General features: G+C 42.3%; 1 protein-coding gene across 4 annotated transcripts in view; it reads left to right on the top strand.

Annotated features, from left to right (window-relative positions):
* Positions 1 to 13,374: 13,374 nt before the first annotated feature.
* The window catches only part of LOC140718594 (EGF-like repeat and discoidin I-like domain-containing protein 3), a 116,655-nt gene continuing 106,090 nt past the window's right edge, over positions 13,375 to 23,939 (top strand). For 2 of the 4 annotated variants that reach the window (XM_073032551.1, XM_073032552.1), the window contains exon 1: positions 13,375 to 13,608. In XM_073032551.1, coding sequence (XP_072888652.1) covers positions 13,551 to 13,608 — 58 coding nt within the window. In that variant the 5' untranslated portion in view covers positions 13,375 to 13,550. The remainder of the gene's footprint in view (positions 13,609 to 23,939) is intronic. The other 2 variants (XM_073032554.1, XM_073032553.1) reach the window with 2 other exon arrangements.

Raw genomic sequence — 23,939 nt, forward strand, 5'->3', positions numbered from 1 at the left:
ACACCTTGGATGTCGGGGTGGAGATACACCTCTGCCAAAAGAGGTGTAAGACGCTCCTTCCCTCCACAGTCTCGCAGGTCATCCTTGGGCAAGGTGCAGCACCTGCTTAGACCCCCGTCCCCCCCCCCCACACTTGGTCAGGGTCATGTGAAGCCACGGGAGCAGGTGGTGGATGGTTGTACGAGCAGCTGGTGCATATCACAAGTCCTGGTTATGTGACCACTGGCGCCAAGCAGACACTCCCTGAGCTGTATTGATAATGGTTGGGGTCACTCACTTTGTAAAGACACTGCTCAAAAGAAGACTTCTATTGAAAATTTGCCAAGAATAATCAAAGTCCTGGAAAGACCATGATCACCCACATCATATGACACGCCACATAACGAAGGCATCACTTAGAACTAAATTACACCATTACACGAAAGTAGGGGCAAAGTAGACTTTCTGTTCAGAAACAACTTCAAACAATGTCATCGTGGAGATCCTTTTCACTCTGGGGGAAGAAGACTTATTTTAAATGTATGGTGGTTTTGACCATTTTCACAATTGAGGAGATAATGCTAATATATCTGTTTTTGGAGGTTTGGTGAGAACTTCCACCCTCAGCATAACCTTTGTGTTACAGAAAAATTTGAACATCAACCACAGAAGCAATCAGCTGACACCAAACCATACAAATACCCTGTTGTCAGCAGTGCTGTATGGCCAATTCAGGAGATTTCGATTAACCCTGTCAGCAGCATACATCACCATTTACTTAAGATTCTTTAGCTCTCTTTCTTTATTTTTATTTTGTCTTATATTCCAAGTACAATCAGCCCTACTCTGAGGCAGTCTTTCTCTTTGAAAGAAAGGAACCGCTGTAATAATAGTTCTCCTGAAGTTTTATTGGTTGATTATTGTTACATGGACTGAGATACGGTGAAAAGCACTTGTGCGAAGCTATCCATGCAAATCAGAACTAGAATTAAGCATGTTGAGGTAATACAAGGGAAAAGTAACAGCAGAATCCCAAATATAGTGTTTCAGTTACAGTTACAAAGGAAGTGTGGTGCCACTATATAAGGGGCATGATGAGATAGAATGTGAGGTCAAGGATTCACCTTTAACAAATGTATAAGAGTGTGTCTTATAACAGTGGGATAAAAACTATCTAGGATCAATGATCAAAAATGATGGAAAATCTACAGATGCTGGAAATCCAAGCAAAGCACACAAAATGATCAAAAATGCTGGAAATCCAAGCAAAGCACACAAAATGATCAAAAATGCTGGAAATCCAAGCAAAGCACACAAAATGCTGGAGGAACTCAGCAGGCCAGGCTCTTCACTCTACAGTAAAGAGTACAGTCGACATTTTGGGCTGAGACCCTTCAGCAGGACTGCTGCGTACCTTCAGCATTTTGTGTGCGTTGCTTGGATTTCCAGCATCTGCAAATTTTCTCTTGTTCGTAAGTTGATTGCTACGCTGCGAAGTCTCTTCCAGGAATGTCTATCCTGAAGAAGTTTAATCTTCCCTTCCAGTCCTGCGAAGGGTCTCAGCCTGAAACATCGACTGTACTTTTTTAAAGAATAAAGGATTATATATAATAAATGTGAGAGGTTAAAGTCCAGAAATGGAATAAAATATGCATAAATACATAAATACTAGCATGTATTTATAATATAAACTGCATTCTCAAACTGCTTGGTATGGAAACATAAATGCCTTTGAATGGAAAATGCTACAAAAAGTAGTGGATTCGGCCCAGTGCATCATGAGTAAAGCCCTCCCAACCATTGAGCACATCTACATGAAACACTGTTGTAGGAACGCAGCATCCATCATCAAAGATCCTCACCACCCAGGCCATGCCCTTTTCTCATTGCTGCCATCAGGTAGAAGGTACACGAGCCTCAGGACTCGCACCACCAGGTTCAGGAACAGTTACTACCCCTCAACTATCTGTCTCTTGAACAAAAGGGATAACTACACATATGGTGTACTCTATTTCTGAAATTTGGTCCCATTGAAGTCAAGGAAAACTTTCTAGCCCATTTTCAGGTTGTGATTTTATTGCTGTTTTTCACACATCACTGTGAGTAGTTTAAGTGTTGCTCCTTCTAATGGAAGATTTCAAAACTCATTCAATTCCTTGGGTTTGCAAAACATGCGACGTGATAACTTTGTTCTTTCTGGCGGTATACATGTATACGGTTGAATGACAATAAACTGAACTTGAACACGCTTACTGCGCTGCTCCAAAGGATGCAATACGAGCTCATTTTTACCCTCAGCCATTAGGCTCTATAATGAGTCAACCTATAGCCAGGGAAGTGATGACCCCTCCTGTTAGACTGTTTGAGGTAACTTATTTTTTATTCTTTCTTACTTCTAATATTTGTATATCTGTGCACTTGTAATGCTACTATGATGTTGTCATTTCTTTTGGGATCAATGAAATATCTTGCCTGTAAAATCTGTTGGAACTCTTCTGCAGGATAGACAAAGGAGAGTCAGTAGATGGTGTATACTTGGACTTTCAGAAGCCCTTTCACAAGGTGCCACACAGGAGGCTGCTTAATAAATACGAGCCACTGTATTTACAGGAAGGATGCTAGTATGGATTAGGCTGATTAGCAGAAGCCAAAGAGTGGGAATAATGTGAACCTCTTCTGGCTACTGATCACCAGGGATGTTCTGCAGGGGTTGGTGTTGGGACTGTTTTCAGTCACATAATGTGTCAATGATCTGGATGATGGAATTGATGCCTTAGTGGCCAAGTTTGTGGGCAATATGAAGGTAGGCAGACGGGAATGTAGTGTTGAGGAAGCAGGGTATAGTGTAGGAAGTGTACAATCATACACTTTGGAAGAAGGATAAAGGCAAAGACTATTTTTTAAATGGAGAGAAAATTCAAAAATCAGAGGTGCAAGGGGAATTGGGATTCCCCCAGGGTTAACTTGCAGGTCGAGTCAGCGGTAAGGAAAGAGAATGCAATGATAGCGTTCATTTCAAGAGGACTAGAACATAAAAGCAATGAGGCTTTATAAGGCATTGGTCAGACCACACTTGGAATATTGTAAGCAGCTTTAGGCCCGTATCTTAAAAAAGAAGTGCCAGCATTGGAGATGTCCAGAGGAGGTTCACGAGAATGATTCGGGGAATAAATTGGTTAATATATGAGGAGCAGTTGATGGCTCTGGACCTGTACTCACTGGAGTTTAAAAGAATGATGGGGATCTCATTGCAACCCATCAAACATTGAAATGCCTAGATAGAGTGGATGTGGGGAGGATGTTTCCTATGGTGCATGAATCTAGGAGCAGAGGACACAGCCTCAGCACAGAAGGACATCTATTTAGAACAGACATGAGGAGGTATTTCTTTAGCCTGAGGGTAATTAATCTGTGAAATTCATTGCAACAGACAGCTGTGAAGACCAAGTCATTGGGTATATTTAAAGCGTAGGTTGGTAAGTTTGTGATTACCAGAGCATCAAAGGTTACGGGAAGAAGGCAGGAGAATGGGGTTGAGAGGGATAATACATCACCAATGATGGAATGGTGGATCAGGCTTGATGGGCTGAATGTCCTAGTTCAGCTCCTATACCTTATGATTTTGTAGTCTCATGCTGTGCTGGTGCCAGAATCTTGACGACACTTGTGGGCCACCCAGCATAACCTCACTGATCTGGTTTGACACAAAACGATGATTTCACTACATGTTTCAACGTACATGTGACAAATAAAGCAAATACTTTTTTAAAAGATATATTCAGAAATCCTGATGATAGTGCATATATCACACCTTTCCTTCTCTTCAGGGTCCCAGGTCCCAGATTTCCTTTAAACACAAAAGGGTCCTGGATCCTGAACTCCCTCTATACTCATCAGAGCCTTCTGTCCCATACTTTTCTCAAACCTACCAGGATCAGCAGAAATTTTTATTTCAACAATATGTAAATCAATATAAAGTGAATGAAAGATGTATTGACGTATTAATGGGAGTAACATCTAATAACCTGGAAAGTCTGACAAACTCCAATAAATTTCTGATTGAGCCAGATTATTGAAGCTTTACTATTATCAGAGATTCACTTTATTTGCCACGTGTCTCGGACTTCAACTACAACACAGAGTCTTGCCATCTTCAGAAGTTTTCTGATGACTCTGCCATAGTTGGATGCATCAGCAAGGGAGATGAGGCTGAGTACAGGGCTATGGTGGGAAACTTTGTCACATGGTGCGAGCAGAATCATCTGCGGCTTAATGTGAAAAAGACTAAGGAGCTGATGGTGGACCTGAGAAGGGCTAAGGCACCGGTGACCCCTGTTTCAATCTAAGGGGTCAGTGTGGACATAATGGAGGATTACAAATACCTGGGGATACGAATAGACAATAAACTGGACTGGTCAAAGAACACTGAGGCTGTCTACAAGAAGGGTCAGAGCCGTCTCTATTTCCTGAGGAGATTGAGGTCCTTTAACATCTGTCGGATGATGCTGAGGATGTTCTACGAGGCTGTGGTGGCCAGTGCTATCATGTTTGCTGTAGTGTGCTGGGGCAGCTGGCTGAGGGTAGCGGACACCAACAGAATCAACAAACTCATTCGTAAGGCCAGTGATGTTGTGGGGGAGGAACTGGACTCTCTGATGGTGGTGTCTGAAAAGAGGATGCTGTCCAAGTTGCATGCCATCTTAGACAATGACTCCCAACCACTCCATAATGTACTGGTTAGGCACAGGAGTACATTCAGCCAGAGACTCATTCCACCGAGGTGTAACACTGAGCGTCAGAGGAAGTCATTCCTACCTGTGGCCATCAAACTTTACAACTCCTCCCTTGGAGTGTCAGACACCCTGAGCCAATAGGCTGGTCCTGGACTTATTTCCACTTGGCATGATTAACTTATTACTATTTAATTATTTATGGTTTTATATTGCTATATTTCTTCACTATTCTTGGTGCGGCTGTAATGAAACCCAATTTCCCTCGGGATCAATAAAGTATGTCTGTCTGTCTGTCTGTGTGCATCGTACAGTGAAGTGCATCATTTGTGTCAATGACCAACTTAGTCCAGTACCAACATAGCATGCCCCAACTCGTTAACCCTAATCCACGCGTTTTTCAAATCCAGAGTCATTGGGAGAACATACAAAACTTTGTACAGAGAGCAGCGGGAATCAAACCATAATCACTGGTGCCGTAAAGTGCTACACTAACTGCTATGCTGCCAGGTATCAGTGTTCCCTGCTGATGTGACTGTGTTTGAACAGTACTGTATTTGTCAACGAGCAGTGGAGCGCATGTTGATGGGAGCAACATGTTTTAGAAACGGTGAGGGTGAGGTGTTGGACAGCTGGCAGAGAAGGAGTATCAGGGGCGGGGGAGGCACAGGTGCAGACGCACCCCGCCCTGAGGCTAAAGGCAAGGTCATTTGATTCAAACAATTAGTGTATTGATCATTACAGAATGTCCCTCTGCTCCCTCCCCTCTCCCTTCCCCTTTTCCCAACACTGATTTCTCTTTCCCTACCCCCTTCCCACAATAGCGAACCTTATCAGAATCGGGTTTATCATCATGCAATATCTTATGGAATTTGTTTTTGCTGCAGCAGCAGTTATACAGTGCAGTACATAACAGTCGTAGGCATATTTATAGCTAGGGTGCCTACAACCTTCGCACAGCACTGTATATGTCCTTACCATCAGTCACTCCAGTGAAGAACATCTATTTGTACACAGAGATTAGTGGAGGCCTGGAACACACTGCTGGGATGGTGGTAAAGGCTGAACAACAGTGACATTTGAAAGAGTCCTAGATAGATACTGTATACGGATGTAAGAAAAATAGAGGGTTAATAGATGAATAGGAGGCAAGGGTTAGATTGATGGTGGAGTAGGTTTATATCGAATGGCACAACGTTGCTGGCCAAAGAGCCCATACTGTGCTGTACTCTTCTCTGTTCTAAAAGCACAACCTCATCTAATTGGGGCTGTTACTTTCAACAGTATTTCTATCCAGACCATCTTATACCACAACTCCTGTACATGGCCTGAACTCTTGATCAAAACTAACAATGTGATAATGTGACAAAATTAGCCATGTACACCTCAACTCATAGATGTAACATTCATGACACATCAGTTACATCATGGGATGGACAGGCAGAAGTTTTGAAGAGCTTATTTGAAGCTCAGGTTAAAGAGAGGTGGAAGACTATGATCGCCCACATCATACGACACAGCAGAAAAATGATGATTATGATATAACCACTGCTTATGAACTGTGAAGTAGCAAGCAGGACCATATCCTCATAGCTAGAACACTTCAGTGTCACTAACCAATCAACAAACTGAGCTGCTCAGTTGCCCTTATGCTTATGCAAGAACCTATGCCTGCGAGTTGGGCTTCTTTGTGAATGTTTCCCTCAATTCTACCACTTCTTTGTGTCTACCTGATTCCTTTCAATGTTTGTGAGCCTGCAGATGTAGGCAGGGGTGTTTCTCTCCACTAAAGGTGCCACATAACAGCGCTGACTAAGTTCATCCAGTCCAGGGGCTTCAGACTATGATACAGATATTCTAACTGGGTGCTGTCCCACTGACCAGCACCAATGGGTTTATACTGTGGGTTTTAATGGGTTTTAATCTGTGACTTGCGTCTTATCCTTTAATTACAAGTTATTGCCAAACATTCTACTTTCGTGCAAGCAAGAGAACACTACTGAGTGACATAATTCAGAGTTAGCTGAAGCCACAATGAGAGGTTGGCTACGACACACAGACACTTCAAAGTGAAACCCTGATAAATGCTAACCTAGAAAAAGTTATAATATTGTTGCTTATTCTCAGATTTGACTTATCCTTGTCTGGAGATGATCCTTGTTTGTCATAGAAATCATATTAGTCATTCAACACAGAAACAGGTCCTTTGGCCCACTGAACCCAATAGAGAACCCCCATTAACAACAACCCCATTTTTTGTTAGCTATCAGCCCAGAGGTCAACTCTGTTAGTCCAGGCCAGGGACTGGAGACTGGAGGCCAATACCTGTGATTCTGAGAGTCCGGGGCCTGTCATGGGGTTGGAGGCCAGTCCGTGTGTACGGATGGGTGGGTGAGTAGGATTGTTCTGTTGAACATGGTGAACATGCTATTCTGACACTGAAATTTGTGGCTACCCTCAGCACGTGCTTGGGTGTATTGGTTGTTAACTCAAACAATGCACTTCATTGTATGTTTCGACGTTCATGTGATAAATAAATCTGAATCTGGAGTCCCACTAACTTCCCCCAGATTCTTCCACACATTTACGCACTTGGGGTAGTTTGCAGTGGTCAACTAACCTTATGTCGGTCCATCCAGCATCCACTCTGACACTTTACCATCAGGCAGGAGACTCCGATGCATAAAGGCAAGAATGGTCAGATTGGAAACAGCTTCTTCCCTCAGGCCATTAGGCTTCTGAACTCTCTGCTGCAACACGTTCAAAGTATCACTGGATAATTTGTACTGTACCCTACAATATTTAATTTCTGCACTTTACTTTGTCAACTTTGCGTAATGTATTTGTAGATTTGGTTCTTACATTCTTAAGTTATTGTCCTGGAGAGGGATGAGCTCCGCCAGGTATCAGATGCCCAAGACACGCCATATGATGAGCAATCACCAAAAAGATCGGTGCAAAAAGATTGTCATGACGGCGCCCCAACAACTCTCCACCAGGAGGTAAGGGCGGGCACACACACACACACACACACACACACACACACACACACACACACACACACACACACACACACACACACACACACACACACACACACACACACACACACACACACACACACACACACACACACACACACTACTGTGTGTTGTGTATGTGTTATGTGTACGACAGTGCTTTGCACTCTGGTCCGGAGAAACATTGTCTTGCTTGGTGGTGTACATGTATATAGTTAAAAAACAATAACCTTGACGTGACTTACATCTTTGGGTATTGAATGAAACCCCACAGAGTCACACTGAGAATGTACGAATCCTCCATTGACAGCACGGAAAGTTCAGGAATGCACCTGGGCGACGGGAGATGAGAGGCAGCAGCTCCATTCAAGGAACCTTTGTGCTGTTTGGGAACCTTAACCTCTGTAATTTTCAGTCCAGACTGATACCACTAATAGAAGCTCCAGACATTACCATGCAACTCAAGCCTTGGACATTCCTGACTGTACAGAACAGTCCAGCGCAGGAACAGACTCTTCAGCTCACAACGTCTATGCTGAACATGATGCGATATTAAACTAAATCTCTTCTGCTTGCCCATGATCTATACCTCTCCATTCCCTGTAGAGTCATGTATCTATCTAAAAGCCTCTTCAACACGACTGCAAATTCATGTGGGTCTAGAGCAGGGATTCCCGACCTGGGGTCCATGGACCCCTTGCTTAATGGTATTGATCCATGGAATAAGGAAGTTTAGGAACAATAAATTCAGCACTCTACAATCAGTAGATTAGATTAGATTCAACTTTATTGTCATTGTGCGCAAAATAACCGCAAGTAAAAAGTAAGTGCTACAGCACACAAATATAGAAGTACTGAGACAGTACAATATGGATGCAATACTGCCTAGCACTGTGATGTGAGGTTCAGCAGGGTCACAGCCTCAGGGAAGAAGCTCTTCCTGCACCTGCTGGTGTGGGAGCGGAGGCTCCTGTAGCGCCTACTGGATGGGAGGAGAGTAAAAAGTCCATGGTTAGAGTGTGATGCATCTTTGATAATGCTTTTCGGCCTGCCCAGGCAGCCTTTATGGTAGGTGTTCTCAATGGTGGACAATTGGGTGCCAATAATCCGCTGGGCAGTTTTCACCACACGCTGGAGTGCTTTGCGGTCCAATGCGGGACAATTGCCATCCCACACTGAGACGCAGTTCGTCATTTGAATAGTTCTGATAAAAGGTCAGTGACCTGAGACATTACTTCTGTTTCTCTCTCCACAGATGCTGCCAGGCCTGCTGAATCTTTCCAGCAGTTCCTGATCTTATTTTGCATTGACTTCTTCCTAGGGTGAAAAGTGGAAACATTTAGCATGAGTGGGCATAATTTTAAGGTGTTAGGAGGAAAGTGTAGGGGAGGGGGATGTCAGAGGTAGGGTTTTTTTACACAGAGGTCAGAATTGGAATCAGGTTTATTGTCACTGATATTAATATACTGTGAAATTGGAACATGCCACTCAGGGTGGTGGTTGAAGCAGATACATTAGGGACATTTAAGAGATTCTCAGATAGGAACGTGGATGAAAGAAATACGTAGGGCTGTGTGGGAGGGAATGGCTAGATCTTGGGGGAGGTTAAAAGGTTTACACAAAATTGTGGACCGAATGGCTTCCCCAGTGGTGCACTGTGTTCTTTGTTCTATGTTCAGTGACCTCAACATCACTGAGAAACTCACGTGGCAAAACCAGGATATTAAGTGATGTGGGAAATAGAAAAATCACTCCGGTGGAGCGCTGTAGGACGATCAGAGCGCTTAGCCATCGTCAGCTCCCAGTACAGAAAGTAAGTTCCTCTTTCCCAGCGTCAACTATCTGATTCTGCGGATTCTTTGACGCTCCATTCAAGTCCGACTGATCTTTGACGAGACTTGTTTTGTCGTTTATCATGTAAGGAAAGATGGGTCTGTATTCACGGGAGTTTAGAAAGTGAGAGGAGTTTTTTACACGGAGAGGGGTGGGTGCCTGAAACCCCTTCCAGGCATTGTGGTAGAGACAGAAATATGTATTAGGGATATTTAAGAAGCTCTTAAGTGCGCATGGACAATAGAAATATGGATGGCTGCGTAGAAGGGAAAGGTTAGATTAATCTTAGATAGGTTAACATTGTGGGTGAAACACCTACAGTATGCTGTAGCATTCTATTTCCCTGAAACAAGTGATTAACAAGATAGATGCTGAGGGTTAACTTCTTCCGAATGGTGAGCCTGGAATAAGAGCCATGTGCTTTAGAACTAAGAGCAGAAGAAAATTCTTCACAAAGAGGAATATGAATCTTTGCACTGCTCTCCCTCAGCGTTTGAAACAGTGATTAGATTTTGGGACACAAAAGGAGTCAAGATGATGGGGGAAGGTAGCTGGGGTAAAACCATCGAATGGATACACATTCCTGTTTGTAGTTTCAGAGATTCATAGGGTCCTACAGCACAGAAACAAGTCCTTTGGTTCACTGTGTCCATCCAGACTATCAAGTACCTGTCCATGCATATTACAACTACCAGCACCTGGTCCATAGCCTTCTGAGTCAAGAGCTCCTCCAGACAGGTTAAAATCTGTGATAGTCTCTGGCTCTGCCAACCCCATCAGGCAGTGTGTTCCAGACTCTCGCTACATTCTGAGATGCTTCCTCAGGCTTTCACTAACCTTACTCTTATGTGAATCTGTACAATTACTCTTAGACACTTATGCTACAGAGTAAACTCTGTTCCTTTGTTCCTTTTTTTGATGTTCTTCTGGGAATTATGCTGAGCTTTCTGGAAAGGTAGAAAAGCAGAAGTAACTTGTCAAAGTTTGGAATGGATCCCGATGTGCTGCATGAGCAAATCATCATTCCAGTCATCCATGACTGGACGAGGAAGTCTGGCTAAATATGATGGCATCAGAGAGGGTACAATATATCCTACCTTCCCCCACCCCCCCGCTACTGGGGGGCATAGCAGCATGACTACTGGCAGACGGCACCAGAGGCCCATGTTCAATCCTGATCTCAGGTGTTGCCTGTGTGGAATTTTGTACAATGTCCTTGTGGCCATGTGGGTTTCATCCGTGTGCTCCAGTTGTCCTCCACATCCTGAAGACGTTATAACCCAGTCCATCACAGGTAAAGCCTTCCCCATGATTGAGCACAAGGAAGCAGTGTCAATTATCAAGGACCTTCACCATCCAGGCCATGCTCTCTTCTTGCTGCTGCCATTGGGAAGGAGGTACAGGAGCCTTAGGTCCAACACCACCAGGTTCAGAAACAGTTATTAGCCTTCAGCCATCACACTGTGAACTGATTCCATAACCTATTAACTCACTTATAAGGATTTTACAACTCATGCTCTCAGATTGATTGTATTTTTACAGGTAGTCTTCTTTTGCACGCTGGTCATTTGTCAGTCTTTGTGCGTAGTTTTTCATTGATTCTATTGTATTTCATAGTTTTATTGCAAATATCTGCAAGTTTATGAATCACAAAGTTGTATATGGTGGTATATACGTATGTTGATAACAAATTTACTTTGAACTTTGAACTTATAAGGCCATTATGAATTACCCCCAATGTATAACTGAGGATAGAATCTGAGCAGAGGTGATGGGAATGTAGGGAAAATAAATAAAGGACTAACATAGGATTCTGGGTGGTGTGGTGGAATACATCTCTATGAAAGGAGGTGTAAGGCTTTGGTTGCAAGAACAGGAAAACAGATTATTATCTGAATGGTGGTCGATTAGGAAAAGGGGAGGTGCAACGAGACCTGGGTGTCATTGTACACCAGTCATTGAAAGTGGGTATGCAGGTACAGCAGGCGGTGAAAAAGGCAAATGGTACGTTGGCATTCATAGCAAAAGGATTGGAGTACAGGAGCAGGGAGGTTCTACTGCAGTTGTATAAGGCCTTGGTGAGACCACAGCTGGAGTATTGTGTGCAGTTTTGGTCCCCAAATCTGAGGAAAGACATTCTTGCCATAGAGGGAGTACAAAGAAGGTTTACAAGATTGATTTCTGGGATGGCAGGACTTTCATATGAAGAAAGATTGGATCAACTAGGCTTATACTCGCTGGAATTTAGAAGATTGAGGGGGGATCTTATTGAAACATATAAAATTCTAAAGGTATTGGACCGGATAGATGCAGGAAGATTGTTTCTGATGTTGGGGAAGTCCAGAACGAGGGGTCATAGTTTAAGGATAAAGGGGAAGCCTTTTAGGACCGAAATGAGGAAAAACTTCTTTACACAGAGAGTGGTGAATCTGTGGAATTCACTGCCACAGGAAACAGTTGAGGCCAGTTCATTGGCTATATTTAAGAGGGAGTTAGATATGGCCCTTGTGGCTAAAGGGATCAAGGGGTATGGAGAGAAAGTAGGTACAGCGTTCTGAGTTGGATGATCAGCCATGATCATACTGAGTGGTGGTGCAGGCTCGAAGGGCTGGATGGCCTACTGCTGCACCTATTTTATATGTTTCTATGTTTCTTCCTTCTGCTAGCCTGCAGGTCGCCATTGGGCAAGGTATAGCACCTACTTAACCCCTCTATCAGGGTCAAGTGAAGCCAGTGGCGGACAGTTGTTTGAGTTGCTGGTGCGTATCACAAATCCTGGTTATGTGACCTCTGACACCAGGCAGGCAATCTCTGAAGAGCACTGCCCAAAAGAAGGCAATGGCAAACGACTTCTGAGAAAAATTTGCCAAGAACAATCACGTTCATGGAAAGACCATGGTCACCCTCGTCCTATGACCAGCAAAATAGAGGGATATTTGGTGGTCAGCAGAGATTCTGCGGGCTGAACAGCCTGATTCTGTGCTATATCTTTCTCTGTGACTCTGCTGTGACTGTTGTCTATTTACTACTCCATTGGAGTTGGAAGGAGTCTCTTGCAAAGAAAGAGGAAAGCAATTTGGGCAACTTTTCCATGTTGGAGTGGGTACTTGACAACACAACCAGAATGGGAAATTATGACTGCAAAAGTATTCCTCCTCCACTTAAGCGCAAGATTTCTTCCCCTTCCTCTCCCCCACCCCAGCTCTGATTGAAAAAACACACTTGGAATGTAACTTCTTGTTACTATGGGAAACAATTTTTCGACTGGCATTGCAGTTTGCTTTTTAAGTGGGACAAAAACATTTAAAGAGTATATTGCTGCTGTCTGCATTCGCTAATATGTGTTTTGCAAAGTGCATCCTGGCCCCTGAAGTAATCCTACATTTCAAGTTCAAGACCAGTTTACATTAATGGTAAGATTATGCAATGGCCCGGAACTGTAACGATTATCCCTTATTTTCAAGATCATTTCTGCCTGAGAATTTCATGTAATTATAGAATACAATCCCCCAAACGTTGACTTAAAAATCCTGGAATCCCATGTAATGGGAAAAGAATTTGATTAAAAATAGTCCAAGACAGTAATTATTTTAAATTAAGTCAGCTTTTAGGATTATGTTAAATATATACTGGCTTAATAACATGTCACAGAGAATGAAGGTGACTTCAAGGGAAAAACAAGGCAGGTTGCATGGTGGAAGGGGGGGGGGGGGAGAGAGAGAAAGAGTGACAGTGATAGAAAGTGGAAGGAGCACTATAAAGTACTGTAACCTCCTCCTGGAGGCAGCCGCTGGGAGCTCCACTTGACGCATTGGGCTGGAGCCCGAGGCAGTGTTCGCAACTCCGCACGATAATTGGATACACAGAGAGACACGTGCCCCCGTAAACTGCGCTATCAGCTCAACTCTAGCCTTTTTTCCCCCCCTCTCGTCCCCACCTTGCTCCATACAAGTTTTGAAGACGGTCTCCGGCAGACAAGCCAAGGAAGATGATGAGGTTTTACATCGCCCTGTTCATCAGTTCCACTCTCGCCCTGGGATCCAGCGGTAAGGGAGCCGATCTTTCTAAACTTCAACAGAGAGTATGAAGCATATTTGTTTTTCTTTAAGCAACTCTAGGTTCCACGGAGTCTTATTTATTTAAGAGATAAGCCTTTTACTCCCTAGTCGTTCCTGAGAAAGAACGCTTTATTATAATAACCGCGATTAATACATTTAAAAAATCACCCATCCTCCACACCCTTATTTTGAAATCTTTGCCCGGTGAGATGAGATCATTTCTAAACCGAATAACAAAAAAAGCTCTGCAAAACGCAGCCCTGGCGAGACTCACCTCTGTGAGTTTTCATTTTAATTTGTGACGTTTCTGAAAACAAAGAACTAGTTTACAGCTTGATGTAAACAAGTGTCTCCCTGCATTGCAATGATCTCCGCTGCTAATTCGGATTTGCAGTCTATAAAAAAGTTGGGATAAACCGTATGCAAAATGGACAGGCGTTTCCTTTTGCTACCCGGCTGAAGGGAATATAGTTTTCTTATTTCTTTGGGAGAGTACTGAGATGATTCAGGGATTTCTTAATATGAACATGTGGAATGATTCACTTCCTTGCAAATTATTGCCAGGACCAATGCCCATTATGCGACTGTGAGAATCAGCTCTGTTTTTATTTCATGGGATTTAGTAAATTTTTCCGGTGTTTTGAGAATCACATTCCACGATCGTTGTGTTTTAAACATGAGAAATCAAAGCCCTCGCCCACGCTTTAAAAAGAAGAGCTAATTTTATAAAAACAATATCGGGCTCAGTTAGAGATGCTGAGTAAGTTCCATTCTCTTTCTCGGTACGTGTTTAAGGGACCTTGATGTTATATGGATGGTCGTTTAAAACTGTTAACCAGTAGACACGCTGACTCGAATTGCTAGTGTGTGAGATGATGGCCATAAGACGTAGAAGCAGAATTAAACCATCCGCCCATGGAATCTGCTCCGCCTTTCAATCATGGTTGAGCTAAAAAGAGAGATTGAATACGTTAGGACTTTATTTCTTGGGACGTAGAGGACAGTTGATAGAGCTATACAAAAGTATGAGGGGTGTAAATCGGGTAAATGCGAGCGGGCTTTTACCACTTATGTTGGGTGGGACCACAAACGGGTCATGGGTTAAGGGTGAAAGGTGAAACGTTTAAGGGGAACATGAGAGTCGTGAGAGCGGGGAACTAACTGCCAGCAGAAGAGGTGCATACCGGCTGGATTTCAACCTTTAAGAGAAGTTTGGATAGGTACCTGGATGGTAGAGGTATGGAATGCCATAGTCCAGTGCAGGTAGATGGGAGTAAGCAGTTTAAATGGTTTGGCATGAACTAGATGGGCCAAAGGGCCTGTTTCTGTGCTGTTCTTTTCTATGACTGTGACTATTATCTATGAGTGGGTGTTAATAAAGATGTGGATGTACTCTCTCACTCTGGATGATTGAAGAGATCATTGAAGACCTGATAGAGGTGTATAAGATGATGAGAGGCATTGATCGTGTTGGTGGTCAGAAGCTTTTTCCCAGGGCTGAAATGGCTATATTGAGAGGGCACAGTTTTAAGGTGCTTGGAAGTAGGTACAGAGGAGATGCCGGGGGTAAGTTTTTTTCGCCAAGAGTGGTGAATGCATGGAATGGGCTGCCGGTGATGGTGGTGGAGGCGGATACAATAGGGTCTTTTAAGAAACTTCTGGATAGGTATATGGAGCTTAGAAAAATAGAGGGCTATGGATAAAACTAGGTAATTTCTAAAGTAAGTACATGTTTGGCACAGTGTTATGGGCCGAAGGGTCTGTATTGTGCTGTAGGTTTTATGTGTTTCTATGCTTCTGTGAAGAATAGAAATCATTCAGTCCCCGAAAAGTGTGCTTCTTGGATGTCATCGATCTAGAAAAAAACGAATATTTCTATTCACTGCAGATATAATCATAGAGTTTGCAGCACAGAAACAGCCCCCTCGGCCGAACTGCTGACCAAGGTGCCCCATCCCAGCCAGTCCCATTTATCAGCATTTTTCCCATCACCTTCTAAACCTTTCCAGTCCATGTACCTGTCAAAGTATATTTTAGAAGTTATTGTACCTGTCTCAATGACTTCTTTTGGCAGTTCATTCCAAAGCTTTTTGTGGAAAAAAAGTTGTCCCTCAGGTCCCTTTTCAATATTTTCCCTCTCAGGTTGAACCTCAACCCTCTAGCTTTTGATTTCCCATCCCTAGCATTCACCCTCTCTATGGCCCTTAACTAAAAAATAAATATGTCTGCAATTCAATTTTGCTTGTTGATCATTTTGTGTGGCATTCAGGAATATTGCAGGGTGCTTTGCAAACACTGGTAATTTGGAACTGTAGTTCAAAATATGCTTTAATTATGCCAAATGATTTGGCAATGAACTTGACAGATTCTCCACCCTCTGGTAACAGTGCTATTGGTTTTAAGAAATGTAATAGAACACTACTTAACACATTATCTGAAATGTAAGAATGAACAGGCAAGGCACAGTTTATTCTTGTAATTTTTTTTATCATGGATAAGGTTTATTTTGGTTTAAATAAAAGGCAACAGGGCCATCAGGGCCTTCAGCTGAAATGCCTCCATCAAGTTGAAGTCATCTGGAATTCCCTTTGACCATTATAGCATAGCAATTGGTAGAAAATAGCTGTGTGTGATTGTGAATGGGAGCACTATGCATTAATATGGTAACAATATGAGGAACATCTGGAAAACTGATCCAACAGGTTTTGCTCGATGATTCAACTAGATTTCAGGAATTTTTAAAAATAAACTTTAGGTAGTCTGTTGTAGACTCCCAAGTAAAGGAGTGTTTGTTGCTTTTGTCAAGGTGGATAGTGAATTTCCACAGTATTTCCAGTCTGTTGTCTTTTGCACACTTTTTGTTAGTGGTGTTCGGTGTGATCTCTCATTGATTCTATTTTATTTCTTAGATTTACTGTGTATGCCCATAAGAAACTGAATCTTTGAGTTGTGTATGGTGATGTATACGTTGGTAATAAATTTACTTTGAACTCTGGTAGCCAGTACTTTTTTAAAAAAAACATGAAGAAGATGGCAGGTTTATGGGCACCCATGAGACCTGTTTCAATTGGAGTCGAAGAGATGGCTAAGTTTGTTACTTTGATACTGTGGTGCCCAATTTCCCCTGAATCTAAAGTTCAAAGTATGATTTATTATCAGAGTACGTACATGTCACGACATAGAGCCCTGAGTTTGTGTTTTCTGTGGGCGTATTTAGCAAATCTTTATAACAGTAACTTTAAACTGTAAACATCAGGGACTATAAACTGTGTAAACAAACTGTGCAAATACACATATAAATAAGTGGCAGTAAATAATGGGCATGAAGTAACAATATAACAAGAGTTCTTAAATGAGTCCTTAAATTAATGTAGCTATCCCCTTTTGTCAAGGGCCTGATGCCTGAGGGGTAGTAACTGTTCTTGAACCTGTTGTGCAAGTCCTGAGGCACCTGTACCTTCCACCTGATACCAGCAGGGAGAAAAGAGCATTGCCTGGGCGGTGAGGATTTTCGATGATGGATGCTGCTTTCCCACAACAGCATTTCATGTGGATATGCTCAATGATTGGGAGGATTTTACCCATGATGTGCTAGGCCGAATCCAGTACCTTCTGTAGGATTTTGTACTCAAAGGCATTGGTGTTCCCACACCAGCCTGTGATGCAGCCAGTCAGCACACTTTTCACCACACATCTATAGAAGTTCTTTGTAGTAGAGGTGGAAACTTAATGTATAAACTTGAAAATCCTGATCTGCCATCAGCAAACACTGCATAAAAATAGATTTTTAACATGCTGTCAACAGTAGCTATGAAGAAAACAGATGATAAAATTGAACCTGGCCACCAGTTGGATGACTGGTTCTATTTTTGCTGCAGAAGTTTTTTTTTATAACTTGCAGGGATTTGGCTTTCACCATATGCTGGCACTGTCAAAATCAAGTTCAAAGGGAGACAGACATTAACTGATAAGATTTGTACTGCCAAACAAATTATGTGTAGCCAGTTAGATTGAACAAAATCTGCAGCTCAAGACGTAATTTAGAGTTCCTGAACCATTCCAAAACCCAACAATTAAATCAGCTTTCATCTTAACATGGAATAAAGCCGTAAGCTACACTGGAGTCATTTTCAAAGCCAATCTAAGCAGCTAGAGCATAGAATCATTGTTTGTATTCTGCAAAGGTATTCTTTGCAGAAGCTCTTCTCCCGAGTGTCTTGTAATTTGTAAGGTAATTGAAAACTCAATAATCTTTATTCTCTCTCATTTTGATTGCAATCATAAACACACAGCAAAATCCCCTTAGAGATTCCTTTTGTATCTGACCCATCAGTTATATCCCTATAACTCTGCAATGTAAATACAATGATAAAAAGAACTTCAAAATAGTCTTAGAGATGCTCTCTGGTTCTCACATTGGCATCTGGGCATGTAGGTTGTACCTCTCAGAGAATTGGCCCTCTCCACCCCTCCCTACCCCTTTTCCACTCCTGCTAATGAGCAAAAAAGATCAAAGTAAGAAGATTTACTTCCTTGCGATGCTCGGTGTCTGAGGTGAGACTTTGTCGCCATCTGAACCCTTAGTGCCTAGGTGGCACATGGGGCCTCAGGGGTGAGACTTGGGCCTCCCTTAAAGTTATGAACCTGTAAATTTAGGCCACTTACCCAGTCCCTGAAGGAAAATATTGCTGGAAATCTGAAATAAAAGCAGAAGATTCTAATGGTCTTGTCAAACTTCCATTGGAATTATTTGAAGGTTACGGTGAAGGTCTTCTGTTGGTTTCACTACTACTCATAAAAGAATTGGCAGTTATGCTGAATACCTCTTGTTGGTTTGTGAGATTCAAAGTATGCAGAAGAGTGATGTTAGCTGGATTTAAAAGCACTTTGTTTTGTTCAGCAGTTCAAGCAGCATCTTTGGAGAAAGCAAGAGCTGGCACTGCCAAGTTGAAAGATTTCAAGTTTATGTCCATTTAGTTGAAACATTTTTACTGCCTTTTAGAACATAGAAAACCTACAGCACAATACAGGCCCTTCGGCCCACAAAGTTGTGCCGAACATGTCCCTACCTTAGAAATTACTAGGCTTCCCATAGCCCTCTATTTTTCTAAGCTCCATGTACCTATCCAAAAGTCTCTTAAAAGACCCTATCATATCCGCCTTTACCATCGTTGCCGGCAGCCCATTCCATGCGCTCACCACTCTCTGAATAAAAAAACTTACCCCTGACATCTCCTCTGTACCTACTCCCCAGCACCTTAAACCTGTGTCCTCTTGTGGCAACCATTTCAGTCCTGGGAAAAAGCCTCTGACTATCCACACTTTACTAAAGAAGCTCTCAGCTTGAAACATTGGCTGACCATTTTTTCCTCCACAGATGTTGCCTGACCCACTGAGATGTCTCCAGTATTTTGATTGTTGCCCAGGATTCCAGCAGCTGCAGTCTCTTGTGTCTCTAACCTATTCTCTCCACTGATGCTGCCCGACCTGCTGAGTATTTCCAGCACAATTCCAATTTTGCATGAGTTGCAGGGATGTTTTTTATCCCTTAAGTCTTAGGTTGTAAAACATTGTGCAGCAACCTGTACTGTTCCGTGATGTGTTGTGGAGCTTTCGATACAAAGATGCTGACCACATTTCTTCTGGGATGCATTGACAGGAAGCTAGTCTAAGATCCTATTTGTTCCACAGTAAATTATATTTGCTGTTTTGGATTCTTTGGTATTGTCAAGTTCCTTAGGCTGTTTGGGGACTAAAAACATAGGGCAATAGAGAAACTTTATAAGGAGCATCACTTTACAGTTCCAACTGTAAGATCTTGTTTTAAAGCCCACTGCTGTCTGTAAGGAGATTGTACATTCTCCCTGAGACCATCTGGGTTTCCTTTGGGTGCTCCTGTTTCCCCTGGGTGCTCTTGTTTCCTCCCACATTCCAAAAACATATGGTTCGAGTTATTAAGTTGTGGACATGCTATGTTGTGGCAACACCTGTGGGCTGATTTGATTTGAAGCAAATTATACATTTCACTGTACGTTTTAATGTTGTGTGACAAATAAAGATAATCTTTACTCACTTCTAAAGGCAAGTAGGTAATGACAAAAGTGGGAATGGGGATTTTAATCTTCAGGATTTAAAAAAAATCTTACATGTATCGGGTGTGTGAATTTGCACAGATCTGCTTCCTATAAAGTGATTTATACTGAAGCTCTGCTAAAATCTGCCCCTGCACAGACCAACAAGGAATATTTGGCATATCTGTTTATGTATTTATGGACAGTGGTAATCACCAAGGCAGCAGGAGACAGTTCTCTTGGATTTTGAGTACTTTCAAGGGATTTCTGACAGCACCGGAACAGAATCACTGGGTTAACCTGAAGGGTTACAGCTCCTGTAACACCTTTCTGACCTTAAAACTAAATTGTGGTGTTTAGATTGAATTATGAGCTCCAGTGCTGGGATGATTCCTCACCCAGCACAATAGGTAAATGGACTTCACCTGAAAAGTTCAAGTTGAAACGCTGATCGGTGTTTAACAAAACTGCAGTAGGGTCAGTAACTTTAAGTTCCTTGGCGTTATCATATCAGGGGATCTGTCTTGGGACCAACTCATAAGTGCCGTAACAAAGAAGGCACGACAGCCTCTACTTTCTCAGTATGTGTAGATTTGGCATGTCATCTAAAATTTTGACAAGCCTCTATGGATGCACAGAGGAGAGAAAACTGACTGATTGCTCAAGACCTGGAATGAAAAGGTAAACAGAAAGTGTTGGACACAGCCCAGTCCATCACAGGCAAAGCTCTCCCCACCACGGAACATACTTACATGGGGCGTTGCCACAAGAAGGTAGCGTCCATCATAAAGGTTCCCCACCATCCAGGCCATGCACTCTTTTTGCTGCTGCCATTAGGCAGGATGTAGAGGAGCCTTGGGTCCCACACCATCAGGTTTAGGAACAGTTACTATCCTTCAACCATTAGGCCCCTGAACCACCATGGATAACTTCACTCACTTCAACTCAGACCTGATTCCACAACCCACGGACTCAATTTCAAGGACTCCGCAACTTGTGTTCTCGGTATTATTTATTTATTTTTAGAATTTGCACAATTTGTCATCTTTTGAACGTTAGTTTGTCAGACTTTATGTATAGTTTTCAAAAATTCTATTGTATTTTACTTTCCTGTAAATGCCTGCAAGAAAATGAATCTCATGTGACATGTATGTAACCTTCACCATCACTGCTTCCCATGAAAGAATGCACAATAATACATCAGATATTCCTTATTGGCTTGCGTCACTTCAAAGTGTGCAGGGAAATGTTCTCATCGTGACCTCCGTGTAAGTCACTTTATGGGAAGCACATCTGTACAAATTCACTGGCTCCTGAATTGTTGCAGGATTTTTGTTTATCTTTCCGCTGATTGATCTTAAGTATACCAAGCATTAGCTCATATTATGGGTTATTTACTTTTGAAGAAGACATTCAACGGTCTCTTCAAAGCGCTTTTGTGCTGAGCAACTGGGAAACTCTGTTAGATGTCAGGAGTGCATCTGGTCACAAGTTGTAGTGTGGCATGGCTGGTACACATGCCAGAAGTGGATATGAAGTTATTAACTCATCGCTGAATCAGTGTTACTGTAAGAAATAAAACTAATCCGCCCTTTTCTACAGTTTCTTGTTCTGTAAAATAGAATGGACTACTGTTTTACACCAATTTGTGGCACAGAAGTACCAAACTTGACTTGCCTGCAGGACTGTTGTGGCTGGTTTTGGAAAACCTATAAAAGGAATTGATGCCTCTAAGATAATTTGAGCCAGAATATCTGCAACATGTGGCAAATAAATGTTGACACACTACTAGTGTGACCACATTTGAAATAACTAGGGGGCAACCAGCTGAATTATGTCCTTCATTAAACTATTTAATTGCTTATTATTTTAAAATATTAACCCGCAACCCTAATACGGAATCTGTGACTAGAGGGTAGTGAGTGTTATTGTTAGATAGAGTTCTTATAGATAGCGGGGTCAAGGGATATGGGGAGAGGGCAGGAACGGGGTACTGATTGTGTATGATCAGCCATGATCACAGTGAATGGCGGTGCTGGCTAGAAGGGCCAAATGGCCTACTCTTGCACCTATTGTCTATTGTTACTATTCTACAATAAACAGCAGACAGACCACGTCCTTGCCTACTCTTTGGATAAAACAGAAAGGCCAGGATATAATGCCAAGGCTTTATAAGGCATGGGTCAGACCACACTCGGAGTATTGTGAGCAGTTTTGGGTCCCTCATCTAAAAAAGGATGTGCCAGCCTTGGAGAGGGTCCTGAGGAGGTTTTCAAGTATGATTCTGGCAAATGAAAGGTTTGACTTATGAAGAGTGTTTCATGGTTCGGGGTCTGTACTCGCTGGAGTTTAAAATAATAGTGGTGTGGGGTGGATCTCATTTAAGCTCTGGGTAGAGTGGAAGTTCCCTACAGTGCGGGAGCTTAGGACCAGAGGGTACAGCCTCAGAGTAGAGATGAGGAGGAACTACTTTAGTCAGAGTGTGGTGAATCTCTGGAATTCACTGACAGAGATGGCTGTGGAGGCCAAGTCATTGAATATGGAGGTTGATAGGTTCTTGATTAGCCAGGGCGTCAAATGTTTCAGGGGAGAAGGCAGGAGAATAGGGCTGAGACGGAGGGGGATAATAAATCAGCCATGATGGAATGGCGGAGCCCAAGTGATGGGCAGAATGAGCTAATTCTGCTCCTATGCCTTATGCTGCCCCTGGCTTTCCACACACATGCTCAAGGTGAAGTAAAATAGTGACCAGTGGTTAATGGGAGCAGAAACCCTGAATCATAAAGAGTTATGACTTGGTATCTGAATACGTACTCGTACACAAACCACATACACAGAAAAATATCAGGTTTAAACAGGAAAACATTAGAATTAAAGATAATGCTAATCAACATGAGGATAATTTAAAATAAAACAACCCTTTGCTGATGAGTAGGTTTGCAATTTTGCCATGTATTTGTAACCCAAAAGGAACAGATTACAAGGATTTTGCATTCCATGTGATATCTTCAGCCCTAGCTGTTCTCTAACTATATATGCAGATTACTATATAAGTATTATATTTTAGCAAATTGCAAGGATAAAAAACGCACTGGTGATTGTGGGGAGTAAATTGATGCAGTGTGCTTCCTGCTGTAATTTTGATCTGATTCCTCTGCGATCCAGTTATTCAACAAATGTCGAAAAATGTGCTGGGGGAAAAAAGTTGTAAAGTTAGTCAGTTCCATCATGAATACTAGCCTCTGTAGTATCCAAGGCATTTTCAAGGAGCAGTGCTTTAGAAAGGCAATTCAAGACCAGCTTCTTCCCCTCTACCATTCAATTTCTAAAAGGACATTGAACCCGTGAACACTATCTCACTTTTTTATTATTTCTGTTTTTGCTCTATTTTAAATCTAACTATGTGATATACATATACTTTGATTAATTTTTTCTGTATTATCATGTATTGCTCTGTACTGTTGCTGCCAATTTAATAAATTTCACAACATATGCCGGTTATATTAAACCTGATTCTGATTCTGAAATGTGTGTGATGACAATATGACTGCTATCCCTCTCCAATAACTCTTTCTTTTCCCCAGTTTTTTACCGTGCCGACTCCTTGTTTGTCTCGTATTTCAGAGATACCAACTGCCCCATGATAAACTTAACCAAGAGCCCCTCATTGAATTGAGCATATCCTCCAGTCAGCATCCAGCATCACATTGAAGTACTCTCTGACTACCATGAAAATAAGAACATAGAACCTGCTTTCTTGGGATCTGTTATGCTTTGTTCTGCACTATTATTGCTTTATCTTGTTCTGCCTCGATACACTGTGTGGTAATTTGGCCTGTATGAACAGCGTGCAAGACATTTTTTTCACTGTATCAGACAGACAGACATACTTTATTGATCCCGAGGGAAATTGGGTTTCGTTACAGTCGCACCAACCAAGAATAGTGTAGAAATATAGCAATATAAAATCATAAATAATTAAATAATAAGTAAATAATGCCAAGTGGAAATTAGTCCAGGACCACCCTATTGGCTCAGGGTGTCTGACACTCCGAGGGAGGAGTTGTAAAGTTTGATGGCCACAGGTAGGAATGACTTCCTATGACGCTCAGTGTTGCATCTCGGTGGAACGAGTCTCTGGCTGAATGTACTCCTGTGCCTAACCAGTACATTATGGAGTGGATGGGAGTCATTGTCCAAGATGGCATGCAACTTGGACAGCATCCTCTCTTCAGACACCACCGTCAG

This window comes from Hemitrygon akajei, chromosome 30, assembly GCF_048418815.1.
Source record: "Hemitrygon akajei chromosome 30, sHemAka1.3, whole genome shotgun sequence".
In the NCBI taxonomy this organism is placed as follows: domain Eukaryota; kingdom Metazoa; phylum Chordata; class Chondrichthyes; order Myliobatiformes; family Dasyatidae; genus Hemitrygon; species Hemitrygon akajei.